Source organism: Heteronotia binoei, chromosome 15 (assembly GCF_032191835.1).
Source record: "Heteronotia binoei isolate CCM8104 ecotype False Entrance Well chromosome 15, APGP_CSIRO_Hbin_v1, whole genome shotgun sequence".
Classification (NCBI taxonomy): domain Eukaryota; kingdom Metazoa; phylum Chordata; class Lepidosauria; order Squamata; family Gekkonidae; genus Heteronotia; species Heteronotia binoei.
In genome coordinates this window covers 48,129,924-48,146,137 of record NC_083237.1, presented here as the reverse complement: position 1 = coordinate 48,146,137, position 16,214 = coordinate 48,129,924, and the positions used below count along the sequence as shown (strand labels likewise).

At 47.8% G+C, this 16,214-nt stretch overlaps 1 protein-coding gene across 1 annotated transcript in view; it reads right to left on the bottom strand.

The window, feature by feature from the left end:
* FAM117A (family with sequence similarity 117 member A) overlaps positions 1-16,214 on the bottom strand; it is a 52,170-nt gene that overhangs the window by 15,467 nt on the left and 20,489 nt on the right. Inside the window, exon 2 of the mRNA XM_060256016.1 lies at positions 6,605-6,774. Within this exon, the coding sequence (XP_060111999.1) occupies positions 6,605-6,774 (170 nt within the window). The remainder of the gene's footprint in view (positions 1-6,604; positions 6,775-16,214) is intronic.

Genomic DNA, 16,214 nt, shown 5'->3' with positions numbered 1-16,214 from the left:
CAGCTGCAAGTGGAGGAGTGGGGAATCAAACCTGGTTCTCCCCAACAAGAGTCTGCACACTTAACCACTACACAAAACTGGCAAACTGGAGATTGGATTTATACCCTTCCTTTCACTCAGACTCAGAGGCGCTTACAATCTCCTTCTCAGGTGGGGCTGAGAGAGCTCTGACAGAAGCTGCTCTCGAGAGAACTTGTTACTGACCCAAGGTCACACCAGCAGCTGCATGTGGAGGAGTGGGGAGTCTGCCGCTCTTAACCACGACACCAAACTGGCTCTCAACAGCCATGTCAAGCAGTGTGTCCCAGCTAGGGTTGCCAGATCCCTCCTGGCTACCAGTGGCTAATGAGAGCGTAGGGCTGACAGATCCAGGTTGGCAAACTCCTGGAGATTTGGGGGTGGAGCCTGGGGAGGACAGGGACCTCAGGGGGATACAGTGTCATGGAGTCCGTCCTCCAAAACAGAGGAATGGCTCTTTGTAGACTGGAGAGGAGCTGTAACTCCAGGGGGGTCCCCAGGTCCCACCTGGAGGCTGGCATCCTTGGTCTCAGCAGTGATTCATCAGCTGGCAGAGATCATCCTTCTCTGATGCTGCTGGAAGAGGAGAACCCACAGGCTCCCTGCAGACACAATCAAAGCACATATGCAAGATCTGGTCTGGTGAAGGGAGAAACCAGCTCGTAAGAGCTTGTGTTGCCATAGGGGGCATCTCCCCACCCCAACTCCGAGAGCCCTGCCTTCTAGGCCAAGTCTCCTGATATGGAAGGAAGTGTTTAAATATGTTATGCTAACGGTGGTCAAACAGCTTCCTCTGAGCAGTCAAGGAGGAGAAAAGTGCTTTGAGAAGCAATGTGCTGGAAGCCACAAAAGGTCAGATCTTCTGCAGGCGAGGTGTGCCTCCGGTTTCAAACCTGAGGCTGTGAAATCCTCTCTGCCCTCACCAGAAAGGCTGCGACCTGCAAATGCAGCAGGTCTGAGATGAGTCTGTCGATACTATTCTCTCTTGTTGAGCAAGAGGAGGCGGCAGGAGAGAAGCTGCTTCTGCAAGACAAAGAGGTCTTGTAGGTTCAAAACATATTCACGGCAGGCTGTCTGCAGCCCACATTGCTTCCCTCCTCTCTTCCTACCAAAGGGACATCACAGCAGTGCACTGCATTGCACACAAAACTGATATGGCCTGGGAGAGAACGCATTCATCTTGGGTCTCCCAGCTGACGCAGAGAACACGGCTACATTCAGGGGTGGAATTCTAGCAGGAGCTCCTTTGCATATTAGGCCACACACCCTTGATGTAGCCAATCCTCCAAGAGCTTACAAAAAAGAGCCTTGTAAGCTCTTGGAGGATTGGCTACATCAGGGGTGTGTGGCCTAATATGCAAAGGAGCTCCTGCTAGAATTGCAGCCCTGGCTACTTACATGGCCCAGCATGCCCTGGAAGGGTTGTTGGAAGGATAAAAGTCAGATTGTGCAGGGGAACCTGTGCAAAGGCCAGCGTGGTGAAATGGTTAAGAGTGATAGACTCTAATCTGGAAATCCAGGTTCAATTCTGCACTGCTCCACATGAAGCCCAGGTGGGTGACCTTGGGTCAGTCATCGCTCTTTCGGAGCTCTCGCAGCTTCCTCCAAAAAAGTCTAGCTTGCCACCTAGTGGTGCATAATGCTAAAAGAGCTAGAACTTCAGGCTGCCAGACAATCTTAGGATCTCCAGGCTATACTACACGTAATGCCAGATGACAGGTGATGGTGGTGGTGGTAGTGATGATGATATAAAGGCCACTCAAACCAGGCCTTGAATACAAATCAACATAGTCCAACCTGAGCATGATCCCTGAAATACAGCTAAGCTATAGGGTTCCATCACCCCGGTGTGGACTAGAGGGAGCAACTCTGAGCTATTCCACTTCAAATGGCAATGGGGCCTAGTGTGGTCAGATACTCCTCCCTGCAGTGAGGGCAGGGGAGGTCCCCTGCACTGAGAAAGGTAGCATGCCAGAAGGTTCTGGCCCAGCTCCTTTTACCCTGATACAATAGCTTTCTATGTGCAGGGATTTTAAGAAAACACAGGGCATTCAGTTGCTATAGCTACAACCTGCAGTGGTACAGCCCTGATGCATCAATGAAAACGATCCCAAATTCTGAGTGCAAGGAGCACCAGTCTTTCACTGATTATGCCATAGCTCAGGGTGACTGTGCAGCTCTAGAACATTAAAGCAAGAACACCACACACATACATTAAAGCTGCTGTTCACTGTCGATGGCAAGAAAACAACCTTGAGCCTGCCCTTGCAGAGAGAAGCGGTCTAGAAAGACTGTCAATTATCAGTTAACCTGTTACTTCCCATATTTTAAGGATGATGCATTTCTTTATATATTGCTTTTCTCCCCAGTTGGGACTCCAAGTCTTGAGAGAATGGCTCCTAGAGAACTTGTGACTGACTCAAGGTCACACCAGCAGCTGCATGGGGAGGCGTGGGGAATCAAACATGGTTCTCCCAGATTAGAGTCTGCGCTCTTCCCCACTACACCAAACTGGGTCTCAGAGCATCCCTCTGGCTGGAAAGCCACCTTGGACATGTTTTCAGATAAAAAATGTGAATCCTGCAAAGAGCCACTGAAGCCAATCTCTGCCAGTATGCCAGCTGTCTGCGCATCCCTAGTTTCATTATGCCTAGCGTAAAGAGAAAAGAAAAGAAAAAGATTTACGTAAGAAGAAAACAGAACCCTGCTGAATCTGTGCCCAGGCTGAATGGCTGGTAGAGTTCTTTGTGCCTTGGAAGAACCATTTCTCGCGCTACATAAATATTTACAGGTTGCTAAGAGTTCCTCGAGGGCTGGAGGCTTCCCACTCCATCCGGGAGCATACAGATGCCTCGTGCTGAACAGCCTCTTCCAAAGCGGAGCCCTCGTTTTAAAAGCAGCGCGTGGCACGCAGCCCGTTCATGTTATATAAGGGTTTTGGCCCGGAGCTGCGAGAGGAGCTGAAAAAGCCTCTAGCACCGAGCCCATTCCAGGAGGAGAATGCCGAAGGCCAGCTGCCTCCGCAATGGAGCCAAGGAAAGTCAAGAGCTGCCTCAACCCAGCAGGGGCACAATAAGGAAAGGCCTTTCCCTGGAAAGCTGCAGACAAAAGAGACCAGAGCTTGATAACATGGGAGCATTCTTTGGAGGGGGGGGGGAGATGCCAAGAGAGGAAAGAATTTGCACTGAGCTTACAGACTGACATTGACACAGGAGTTTTATGCAAATATGATTTAAGAGAAGTGCAAAAAACTAAGCCTCCCCCCTCCCCCGGCAAGGGAAAAAAAACACATTTGGCTTTATAAGACAACTGCAAACAGTTAGAAGTCCTATACAGTTGGTTAAGCCCTTTTCAGTGTGTGATGTGATTGGCTCCAATCCAGAGAACTGTTGCTCCAATGGCTAAAAAGCCCAGAATGCTTCTCTGCAGAGATCCCTCTAGGGCAGGGGTGTCAAACTCATTTGTTATGAGGACCAGATCTGACATAGATGTGACCTTGTCGGGCTGGGCCATGTGTGTCATAAAATGCAATGCTAGATAGCAGAGATACAAACTTTATAAAGAACACAGGTAAACACAATTAAAGATTTTTTTTAAAAAAAAACTTAAAATAAAACCTGCTTAAAACATTAGCTCTTGTAGCTTTTAAAGGTGCTTTCTTTGTATCCTTTCCGTGTGATTCAGGGAACTCTGCAAAGGAAGCTCTGACTCTTCTTCTTTCCCCAGAGGACCAGGAGCGGGGGGGGGGAGCCTCAGCCAATAGAAGGGAGAGGGGCTTGGCTCAGTAGCTCTGCTGTGTGATTGAGAGAGCCTGGCAAAGCAAGCTATTCCTCCCCCTGCCTGTCTTCCCTAAGGGAGAAGCCTCAGCCAATGGAGAAAATAGAGACTTTGCTCTGTAGCTCTTGTGCTATTGAGCAAGCTTGGCAAAGCAAGATGTCATGCAGAAAGAAGCAAGAGACAGTGAGAAGGAAGCAGACAACAGCCAGTTGCTTGGGGGGCCTGATAGTTAGGATTCGCTAAACCAGGATCTGAAACCAAGAAAGGACATTAACCATGGTTAGCCTCAGCTGTCCTGAAGCATGATCTTATAAGATCTCAAAAGCTAAGCAGGGTCGGCCCTGGTCAGTATTTGGATGGGAGACCACCAAGGAAGTCCAGGGTTGCTGTATGGAAGCAGGCAATATCAAATCACCATAATTCAGCTGTGACTTGATAACAAGGGGAAAAAAGGTCTCAACTAGGCTTTTGTGTGATGTAGGAATTTAGATGTCTTGGCTTGTTCCCCAGCACCACCCTCTTACCTCCTCCAGCTAGAGACACTTGACCAGGGCAAAGGCAATGAAACCAGCACTTATATAGAGGGGGGTGCTTTTTTTGTAGCAGGAACTCCTTTGCATAATAGGCCACACACCCCTGATGTAGCCAATCCTCCAAGAGCTGACAGGGTTCGTATTCCAGCGTCTACTGTAAGCTCTTGGAGGATTGGCTAGATCAGGAATGTGTGTGGCCTAATATGCAAAGGAGTTCCTGCTACAAAAAAACCCCCTGTGTATATAAATGTGTGTGCGTGCGTTATTTATTTCATTAGATTTATAGCCAGCCCTGCCCCACAAGTGGTCTCAGGGTGGTTACAGCATATAGGAAAATATAATAAGCATTAAAGCATATAATCTCAAAACCAGATTTAAAACTAAACCAAACCAAACCCCGGTTTTGCATAATGTTTGAACTGAGTCTGTGCCTGTTATTCCTTCATATTAAGTCATCTGCAGTTTGGAGTTCATGAAGACAGGGACGGACCCCCCTTGCACTTATACTGTTCTGTAAATTGCACCTTATGCACACACTGATGGCTTGACAAAGAATCAACACAGATGATCTGTACGGTAATAGGATATTTCAGTATTACTATTACTTGCCCTGACCCCCAAGGACATAAGCAACTAGAACAGGCCCCCCCAACATGGTGTCCACCAGCAACTTTCCTGTTGCCCACAAAGGTGGGGCGTTGGCCCAGCAAGGCTTCTGAATAGCTAGGCCAATTTAAAAAACAACATTGCTTTGGCGGTGGTGGCACGAGGGATTTTTACGGTGTGATTGAAGGTAAGCTGCAGCAGCCATTTCATGGCTGGTTCTGCCTCCTGCGGTAGCTATTTTGTGGCAGGCTTTTTGCATCTGTGACCCCTGGAATTCCAGAATTCTAAAGATACCCGAGGGCTCCAAAAGGATGGGGACCTCCGAATGAGAAGGTCAAATGCATACTTGCCAGCAATGGCCATTAAGAGAAGGGGGCTGGACCCAGCCACGAGGCTGCAGGTCTGGCAAGGGTGAGTCGTCCTTTCGCCTGCTAGCCCCAAAAGCCCAAGCCCAACACACGGCAGACCAGAGGATGAAAGAGGTCAAGATGGAGGACATGTATGTCTTGAAACTGCTGTCCATTTTTCCATAGGGAGAAGGGAACTTCCCTAGGCCTCCCTGTCATCTTCCAAGACCTCAACAGGCACTGACTGCAGGGTATCAAACTCATGTCTGCAGCCATATGGAGGGTAGTTTCTTTTCTTTCTTTCTTTTTTTAAACAAAATGAAGGCAGCTCCCTAGGACACCAGTGTAAGGAAGAGGCCTGCTGGACTAGACCTTTAAGCTGAGGTTCCCAGGAGGGGATTTAGTGCCTGGAACCACATAACCCGATTCTGCCCCAGATTGGTTCATTGGATTTATATTCCGCCCTCCCCGCCGAAGCAGGCTCAGAGCAGCTGTGTCAAGTTGTGAGCAAATATTCTACTTTGTGAGCTACTGCATAAATTAGCGTGCTCTGGGGTCATCCATCCTGAGCTAAGACAAAAATCTGTGAAGTGGAGGCTAAAAATCTATGAACTAGCTCACGCTAACTCAGCTTAGAGGAAACACAGGTCATCACCGGGAAGAAAGGGTTCGATCTCATGATCCAACAGTGGAAGGCACTGACAAGCGCTGATCTTTCTTCCAGCTCTCCCCCTCTCCCAGTGGACCTTTCCAGTCCTGGGGAAATTAACCCTTAGAGCTGTGGGAACTGCACAGAGTTATGTGGACTAGGAAGCTGCTCTGGGGAGGGGGGGGGGGCAAAACAGCTGCCTCCCAAAATCTTGCATGATCTGACAGAAAAGGAACAAAGGACTTGAATTCCTGGGGCTGGACAGAACTGCCAGGAAGAAGAGGAAAGTTGGGAAAGATCAGCAGGGCTTGTGCAATTCTTGCACAGCCTTTGCAAGGTCCTTGCGGTGAATCCAACCCAGTGGAAGATCCTGATAGGGACGGGGACAATTCTAGGGGACCCGCATTAAGTCAAGCAAGTAGAATTAAGAATGGAAGACTGATGGTTTTAAAACCGACATGAACCCTCTTCCTTTGAATTAAACCAAGAATTGTTAAAATAAGAACACATGGCTACCTTTAAACCTTCTCAGCGGATGGAGGTTCAAATAAGCAAAAGAGATACTTTGCACAGCACGTAACTTCCCTTCTCCAGCAACCATCACCACTAGTCCAGGAGACCCCACTCTGGTGCCCCCTGCCACAACCCCTTATGGAAAAGGGTGACTATAGTACCTGTGTAGATTTGTCGCTCATATGTGATAAAGCGGCTCCTTCAGCATCCCGAGGCCACTGACCGAGGAGGTACGACCCGAGGACGGTGTCCAAGGAAGAAGTACGCCGCACCCTGGGAGGTCTGTTCCGGCAGGCCTTCTCAGTAGCCCCAGCAGCACACGGAACGCTGGCTGGGCAGGATGGAGGAGAAAGAGAAGTCAGAAACTTGGGGCCCTTCTGAAACTTGAGCTGCAGTAATGACTCATAAGGTTGCCAACCTCGAGGTGATGGCTGGTGATCTCCTGGAATTCCAACTGATCTCCAGAAGATAGAGATCAGTTCACCTGGAGAAAATGCCCACTCTGGAAGACAGACTCAAAGGCATTATATACCCCACTGAAGCACCTCTCCCACCCAAACTCCACCCTCTTCAGGATCCAGGGTCAAAATCTCCAGGTGTTTCCCAACCCAGAGCTGGGAATCCTAACCAAGATCCTTCTTGCAACAACTGATTCCCTCCCACCAGTCACCCCTCTAAGGTATAACTTAACCTGGTGTGTGTGTAAGAACCTGACAGCAAATTAATACTCTCCCCGCCCTGCCCCACCCCCGCAGTTACAAAACATAAGAGAAGCCATGTTGGATCACACCAATGGCCCATCCAGTCCAACATTCTGTGCCACACAATGACCCAAACCCAGGTGCCATCAGAAGGTCCATCAGTGGGACGGGAACTCTAGAAGCCCTCCCATTATTGTCCCCAAAGCACCATGAATATAGACCATCACTTTCCCAGACATGGTGTTCCATCTATCCCTTGTGGCTAATAGCCACTGATGGACCTTTGCTCCACATGGTCATCCACTCCTCTCTTGAAGCTGTCTATGCTGCTGGCAGCCACCACTACAAAACTGCAAGTCCCTGCTAATTGTTCCTCCCTTAAAATGCAGGGAAAGGAATAGGACGACCCCTTTTGTGTTTTGAAGCAGGAGCTTGCGGGAAGCCTTCGCAACCAATACAACTCTGAGTTCAAAGTATGGCAAATCCTGTGCCTGAGCACAAGAAACCACTAGAGAACCAACCCCTAAGTCACTAGGTTAGTTAGTGGCCTTGAGAAATTCACATTTAACCCCTTTGTGCATGCTCAAGCATTAAGCACAGGCTGAAAACTTTGCCTGAGAGTAAATTACTGAGTGACAAAGAAAAAGCACTCTGCACATGCTCTACAGCACCTAAAGCTTACGTGTTTTAAGCCCTGACAATGAAAAACAAGGGTCCAGGGTTGAGTAGTGTATCAAATGAAGCCTCCACAACAGTCTTTGTGGGGGAGTGAGGGCTTGTTGTCATCACTATCTCTCAACTTCAGCTCCTTCACAAAGCCCTGCTGAGGACAGAAGAAAGAACTGCACAACAAATGTAACACAGTGGAAGAACAAGCGGTTTGCTACGGGGAATTTGTAGTAGAGTATTGGGGTGCGCTTTTTCCTTGGGCATCTGGCTCCACCAAGAATTGGAATCCAGATGTTGCCTGGGCCATATCTATCGGGGAGGGAGGGGAGAGATCAAAATGCCCAGCCGCCTTGGTTTCGTAAACCGGCTACAATTAAGTTATGAACGGTTGAACAGCAATCATTCGCAGCTCAAATTAAAAGGGTAATTATGCTCTTTAATGGTTACGTAAGGGTGAATTCGATTTAAAGTTAAGGTGATATATGCAAAGAAAACACATTACGAACGTGTTTTATACATGCTGAGACACTTTTTGAAAGTATGAACTTTAAAGGGGTGTGTATGCGTGTATCTGTGTATCTCTATAATGCATTTGCCAATGAGCTGAAAGGGTCTTGGCTTTGTACTTTGACCAGGTGAGCTGCATGGACCAAGGATGGCACTGAGGTACATAGGTCAGTCTCTCCGCGCCAAATCGACAGGATTTGGCACACAGGGGGTTGCATCATTAGCATGGTTTCTGCTGAGTTTTTTATACATGCTGACATGGAACCTACAGCCAACTGGGAGCAGAGCCACATCTCTCCAAACATTTCTTCGGGATAACAATTCTCGTAAAAGGTGTGCTCATCTTCGTTGTCCTGAAGGGAGTCACACTCCACCCGCCACTATAATTAACACCTCATTTTGCAGCTCAAAAAAGTTTCCTGAACAAAGCAGTGTGCCAAAATTAGCATCAGTGACACAGGAACTGATGGAGACAGATTCAGGAAGCTTCCAAATCTTTTATTTCTGTATCCCAGGGGTGGCCAACGGTAGCTCCCCAGATGTTTTTTTGCCTACAACTCCCATCAACCCCAGCCATTGGCCATGCTGGCTGGGGCTGATGGGAGTTGTAGGCAAAAAACATCTGGAGAGCTACCGTTGGCCACCCCTGCTGTATCCAATGTGGGATCCAGGAATGGGCTCCATTATAACAATTCACCTACCAGTGATCAGTTTCACCCAGAACCTTTAATTGCTGCTGCCTTTTCATGCATAGGCGATGCTTTGGGCTGCCAAATTCCTGAGAAATGCAGAAAAACACCCTATTTGCCCTGCCTTATAAATCAGCATAAATAAATGAAGTTTGGTGAATTCCTTGAGAGTAAATAAATGAAGTTGTCTGGTGAATTCCTTGAGAGCCAGTTTGGTGTAGTGGTTAAGTATTGGGACTCTTTTCTGGGAGAGCCGGGTTGGATTCCCCACTCCTCCACTTGCAGCTGCTGGAATGGCCTTGGGTCAGCCCTAGCTCTGGCAGAGGTTGTCCTTGAAAGGGCAGTTTCTGGGAGAGCCCTCTCAGCCCCACCCACCTCACAGGGTGTTTGTTGTGGGGGGAGAAGATATAGGAGATTGTAAGCCGCTCTGAGCCTCTGATTCAGAGAAAAGGGCAGGATATAAATCTGCAGTCACTGTTATTATTTGCTCCTCTAATAATCCTGATAAGAACTGCACATAGATTAATAGGGATGACCTTAGTACAGGGGTCCTCTACTCTACCTGTGGGTCCATTTAGAATTCTTACATAGCATGGTGAGTGCTGATACAAAATGGCTGCTGTGGCTTACTTTCAGTCACACAAAATCCTTGTGCTGTAGCAGCAGTAATTTGCCAAAGAAACTTTGAAAAAAAATAATCAGCACAGCCAATCAGTTTTCAAATCTCCAGCCAGAAGCCTGGGTGGGCAAGAACCCCACCTGGTTCCACACTTTCTAAAAACACTTGGTGGGTGCCATGGCACCCTTGGGTCCCCTGTTGAAGGCCCCTGCCTTAGTAGATCAAAAGCTCAGGATAATATGAAGCCACCCCTCTGAAACAGACCCACTGGCCCTGGCACTGCCTCTTCCGCCCAACATCTGGGGCAGCCAATGCCCAGAGGGTTCCTCAATCTTGATCCTTCCTAAATTGGCAAGAATTGATCCCAGAACCTTCTGCATGTACTTTGTCTACACAGATATAGCCCCTCACCTCTCATATCAATATATGCCCACTAACTATCTTTAGCCTCAGGAGAGCAGAAGGCAAATAGAACCTATAGGTTTCATTCACACCTGAGAACCTCTGCTGATGGTCTTTGGATTGCCCAATGGCTGCACAACTGCCAATCATTTGCCACAAAGAACGCAGCACCATTCTGTTGTCAATTACCCATCTGTATAAAAAAGGGGGGGGGTTTAAACGGTGTGCATTCCATTTTGTAGGATCACAGAGTGGGAAGGGGCCATACAGGCCATCTAGTCCAACCCCCTGCTAAATTTACAGGAGTAGCGACCCCTAGACCATTTCCACAATAGTGGAATTCCCCACATTGATGTTTTCAAAACTGTGTGTTATGTGTGTGAAATTTTCCGCCAAAGTTTTCTCCTTGTTACCCCACATTTTCGGAATCCCGTTTTAGTGAGTTCCAAAAATGCAGGGTAAAAAGAAGAAAACTTTGAATTTGTGCCTGGTGAGGAAAAATCTACTGCAGAGATGGTCCCAGCGTAGCACTGGGTGGTGCCTTCCATTGTACCTCCTGGCTCCTGGTCACTTCTTGAGTCTTGGGGGATAACATCCAAAATGTCTTGACCAGGGCTTTTTCAGTAGCAGGAACTCTTTTGCAAACTAGGCCACACACCCCTGATGTAGCCAATCCTCCAAGAGCTTACAGTAGACCCTATAAGAAGAGCCTTGTGAACTCTTGGAGGATTGGCTACATAAAAGGGGTGTGGCCTAATATGCAAAGGATTTCCTGCTACAAAAAAAGCTCTGGTTTTGACTACAAAAGCAATATGAGAAAAAGAACAACTTCTGGCTGCTCCCCACCAGCTGACTGAGTAACTCAGCACCCATCTCATCCCTGGCAGTTACATCACAGCTATACACCCTCTTCGTGGTCACAGACATGTAGGTCTCTAGGAAACCTCTTCCCAGCAGCTGCACAGAGAACAAAACCCAGTCTGCTGAAAACTGAAACTGAACAGCCTCTCGTTCCCAAGTGAAAGAGGTGAGCCCAGCTTTCGTCTGCCTCCTCAATGCAGGAGCTGCTTCAAACGGATCCAGGAGGCAGCACTTTTGAATGGTGGCAGGCAGCCCTCATTCAAAAGCAGCTGTCTCCATTGTAGGAGGTTGCTGGAGCTCTACAGGCCAAACAAGCTAACACCCCTACCTAATACCATGTCATTTTATTCTTTTAAAAATGCTTTGCACCCGTTTTTTTTTTCCTGGTATCAGAGCTTTCAAAGTGGTTAACAAGAAGCGCTGACTTCAAATTCATCAGAAAAAAAAAATTCAAGCACACTGATTAAAGAGTCAAAAAGATTCGAATGGCAAGTCAGTAAAAACTGGCAGGGTCATAAATCCGGATCTCCAATATGCCGTAACAGCCAGCAGTCATAGCAGAAGCCCACCTGAACAGAATTGTTTAAACTACCTTCCAGAAGGCTAGAAGAGACTGTGCCAGACAAGCTTCTTAGAGGAGGAAATGCCACAGTTGTGATACCAAGAAGGACCTGTCCCATGCTCCCAGTTTTGTAAGGCAGAAGGTGACAAGTCACAGGCAGGCTGTTCTATAGATACGGCGTCCTGTCAGAGAAGGCAATCCTTCAGATACTCTAGTCACAAGCAAACTTCAAACTTTAATGCACAAGTTCTTGCATCTTAGTGTGTGTGTGTGTGTGTTTTGATGCCAAGTCACAGTCGATTTACGGCCACCCCATGGGCTTGCAATGTAAGGGACATTCAGAGATGGTTTGCCATTGCCTGCCTCTGCATCACGGCCCTCGCATTCCTTGGAGGTCTCCCATTCAAACACTAGCCAGGGCTGACCCTGCTTAGCTTCCAAGATCTGGCAAGATTGGCTGGCCTTAAAACTGAGCCCAAGAGGATGCCCAGAGAGTGCACCTTGGGGTCTTCAGGGAGAAACACCTCCCATCCAACTTGAATTGGAATACAGCACTTCGTTTGGGAGCACTTAAGAGTCAGTTTGCTGTAGCAGTTAAGTGCATTGACGCTAATCAGGGAAAACCGGGTTTGATTCTCCACACCTCCAAATGCACCTGCTGATGTGACCTTGAGTCAGTCACAAGTTCTCACAGAGCTGTTCCTCTCAAGAGCCATAGAGGCTGTCCTCCAAAGCAGCTGTTTTCTCCAGGGGAACTGATCTCTGAAGTCTGAAAAACAGCTGTAATTCTGGAAGAACTCCAGCCTCCACCTGGTAGAACATGCAGCCTATTCTGGAAGGGGGGTTTTTTTGCACGGCACTGCTTATTATTGAAGACTTTGCTGTTTTGTTTTGGAAACTCGTTATAGTTATCCACAAATACATGGTATAAATCCCTGGCTCTTGAAAAAAGAAAAAAATATTTTCAAAACCATCATCGGGCTTGGACTTAATTGATCCTGCGCCTTTCTGCTTTGGAGGAGAGTTCATTTGGAGTAACTTCTTATCTACCAGTGAAATCAATGGACTTTTGATATATCCCAACAAAGACACCTGATTATTTCTGGAAACAGATTCAGAACAAATACTGTTATTTTACCACCTTGGTTATATGTTTGTAATTTGTAATTTACTGCATTAAGAACCGTTCACTTATATTTTTCATTATTGTCTGCATGGGGTTTTTTTGGGTCTTGTTTTGGCTTTCTTAGCACACAGTGGCACTCGTGCCAGCGGCTGTCCACCTGGAGGCTGGCATCCCTAACTTCATCCTTGTTTATCCAAGTGACAGGATGCCCTTGGACGAGGGGTCAGGCAACTGGGGGAGGTGGAGGGAGGCTGAAAGAGAGGCTTCCTCCAAACCACCCAGCAAGTTCACAGCTGAAGGCGGCAAGCTCTGAAGCAAGCCTTTTCTTGGCTCGCAGCTCCTCGGATGCTTCTAGCGAGTACATCCCTGTCAAGGAAAATGCCAGCCGATGCCCAAGGCTGAGGACTGTTTGCTTTTCATTTGCACGTAAATTAATATGCAATGATTGCAACCAAAGCAGGGATTCTCCTGGAGTGCCGCCAAGGAGGGATCTGGCTGCTCCGATCCAGGGCGCTTGACTCATAGGAGTTCAGCAGCTATTTAAGACCTCCCTTGGCTGGCTGTTGACTGCGCACTCATGTCTATTTGAGGCACATGTAGCTTGCACAATTCCCAAACAAGCACCTGGGCATGAACTCACTCGGAAGCCTCTCTTCTCCAACCCAAGAAGCTCAACGGGCGTTGCTTTCTGGTGAAGGCAACCTGCACAGCCTCACAGACAACTGCCGTAGCCCACTATCCCTGGGCCCAGGCTGCTGCTCCTCAACCTTTCTGACGGTTCCTCCTCCTCCTCTCCACCTTGTCCATTGAATAGTACAGGGGTGGCCAACGGTAGCTCTCCAGATGTTTTTTGCCTACAACTCCCATCAGCCCCAGCCAGCATGGCCAATAGCTGGGGTTGATGGGAGTTGTAGGCAAAAAACATCTGGAGAGCTACTGTTGGCCACCCCTGGAATAGTAGGTGCAGCTGCATAACAATCCCTGGATGAGCCCCACCACCTGTTTTTTCTACAAAACGACCCCTGCCTGGGCCAAATCCAACCCCCCCCCTCCATATTTCACTCCTGCCTGACTCGCACTGTCCACATCTGGGACACCAGTGGCCGCCCACCAGCGGCAGAAGAGCTAAAAGGAATGCAGGTCTGCAGCTGAGCTGAAGCTGCCCTCCCTGCGTCCAAGCGCCATGCCTAAAAATATACCCCAGGCAGCAAAAACAATGCTCGCTGCAAGACAAAGATGGCTTGTGGGAGAAGCAGGGTGGAGCATCCTGTTTACTGCATGGCTCCGTTATCATCCTCACCCATTAGCCTGGGACCAGCCCGGCTGAGACCCACCTGCAGATTCTGGGACAGGTCCAAGCTCTGCTCCCCAGCTACGGGCTCTCAGCTGCTAGGTCACGTCAAACTTGTACACACCTCTCTGGGATAAGAGCAGTCCCCTATCTCAGTCTGGCCACAGCCACAGCTACCTCACATCTACAGCCCAGACTGCTTTTTCCTCCCCTTGATAACTTCCTTTTTTTAGCAGCTTGTGTGTGTGGGGGGTGGGGGGGAGAATGCCAAGATTTGTTTGGGGGGTGGGGGAGCTCTCCACAATTCTCTTCTATGCTATCTTCCAGGAACATTTAAAACAAATTCATATCAAACTAAGATTTCAAGAGAAAGATGTGAAGGGCAGGTTTTGGGGGAGAGATCTTCTTCTTCCAAACAGGTTCTTTAAAAAAAAATGCAACGGGACTAGACAACTAAGAAGGGACGTGATAAAGGTTTATAAAATTAAGCAAGGGGTTGAGAAAGCTGACAAAGAGAAATCCCCCCCCAAACCCAGGAAAATAAGGGCATCCAATGAAGCTGATGGGCAGTGGATTCAGAATGGACAAAAAGGAAATACTTCTTTACGCAGCCAGTCATTAAAATGTGGCATTCACTGCTAGAGGATGTAGTAATGGTCACAGGAATAAACAGCTTTAAAAGGGGACTAGATAGATCCATGGAGGAGTCTGTCAATGGCTACTAGCCATGGGGACTAAAGGGAACCTTTACGTTCAGGGACAGTCAACCTCTGAACCCCAGAGTCAGGAGACAACATCAAGGGAAGGCCTCAGCTTCTATTCCCTGTTGTTGGCCATCCAGAACTGGCTGGCCATTGTGTGAGACAAGATGCTGGACTAGATGAACTATTGCTCTGACCCAACAGGGCTCTTTTTATGTTCTTAATGGGAAAATTCCAGTGAAACATTTTCTCTTTTGAGATTAGTGAAATGGTTTTTGGAACGAGGTTTTGAATACTCAGGATGGATAGCAGAAAAAGTTATGGAAAACAATACAGTATTAAATAATATTAATCCCTATGTATATTGCAGAGATGTACACCATATTTTCATGGATATATTTACTGTTTAAATGTGACAAGCTTTGCCCACAGTTAAGATGCCATAATACAGGGTTCTCCAATGAGATGTCTGCAGGCAACCATGGAGCTCATCTGGCTTTTCAGAAAGTGGGTGGGGCCACTGTAAGGCAGGGCTAGTTATTGGCTGCGATCATCCAAATGAAAGGGTTTTCCATTGGAGGATCAGGAGGACTGATAAGCACCCAAGCTTTCCTTTGTAAGTGTCTAGTTCTATTCCCTCTTCAGGCTTTCCTTCTTCCCAGGACATGTGAGGAGAGAGGGGTAACCAAGTATGGCTCCACCTCCTATGGCAGCCATTTTGAAGTGGCATTTGTCATGCCCTCTCAAAATCCCAAAGGTGCCCACAGGCTGAAGAAGGTGGGGGATGCCTGATATAATATACGTAATAATTCCACATTGTCCACTGCATAAAATCCAGCAAGCTATCTAAACACGCTGCTGGCCACATTTTGACTCTATGGGGCAGTCCAAATCACACACTTCCCTTTTCATTACTACACAAACCATGCTCGTTTCAACTTCTTAATTGTTTTCCCTTACCCCGCCCCCCCCCCCCCCCCCGGATGACAAGAATTAAGACACAAACATAAGCAGCTGCTTTCAGCTCTTTCTGTTTAGGACTGGGTACATCTGCAATTTTGCTTGCAGAAACCACAGCTCTTATATTTAGAAGTTTCAAAAATATGTGGTGTGGGTTCAGTGGAAAATGTGCAGCTGACTAAAGGTCATCCTTTGAACCCCAACCTCCAGGTCCCAGTCCAACCCTCTAAACCACAACACCATTTTGGCTAGGATGGGGCACAACAGCCCGGGCAGAGCATTAGAATAAATCTATGCACAGAAATAAGAGGGATAGGATCTAAAGTACCATCAGTGGAACTCAAGTAACAGAACGGGACTTCTCACCTAGGGATGCCAGCCTCCAACCCCTGGAATTACAGCTCATCTCCAGACTACAGAGCAGGGGCAGCCAAATTGCACACTGGGAGCCATGATGTGGCTTTTTCACACATGCAAATGCAAATATAACAGCAACCACATATCATGGGGTAATGAGAGCAGCTAGTCTCAATAAAACCAGATTCAAACGATCAGAGATATCGTAAGAACATAATATGAGCCCTGCTAATCAGAACGTCATTCTGTTTGGTGTAGTGGTTAAGTGTGCAGACTCTTATCTGGGAGAACTGGGTTTGATTCCCCACTCCTCCACTTGCAGCTGC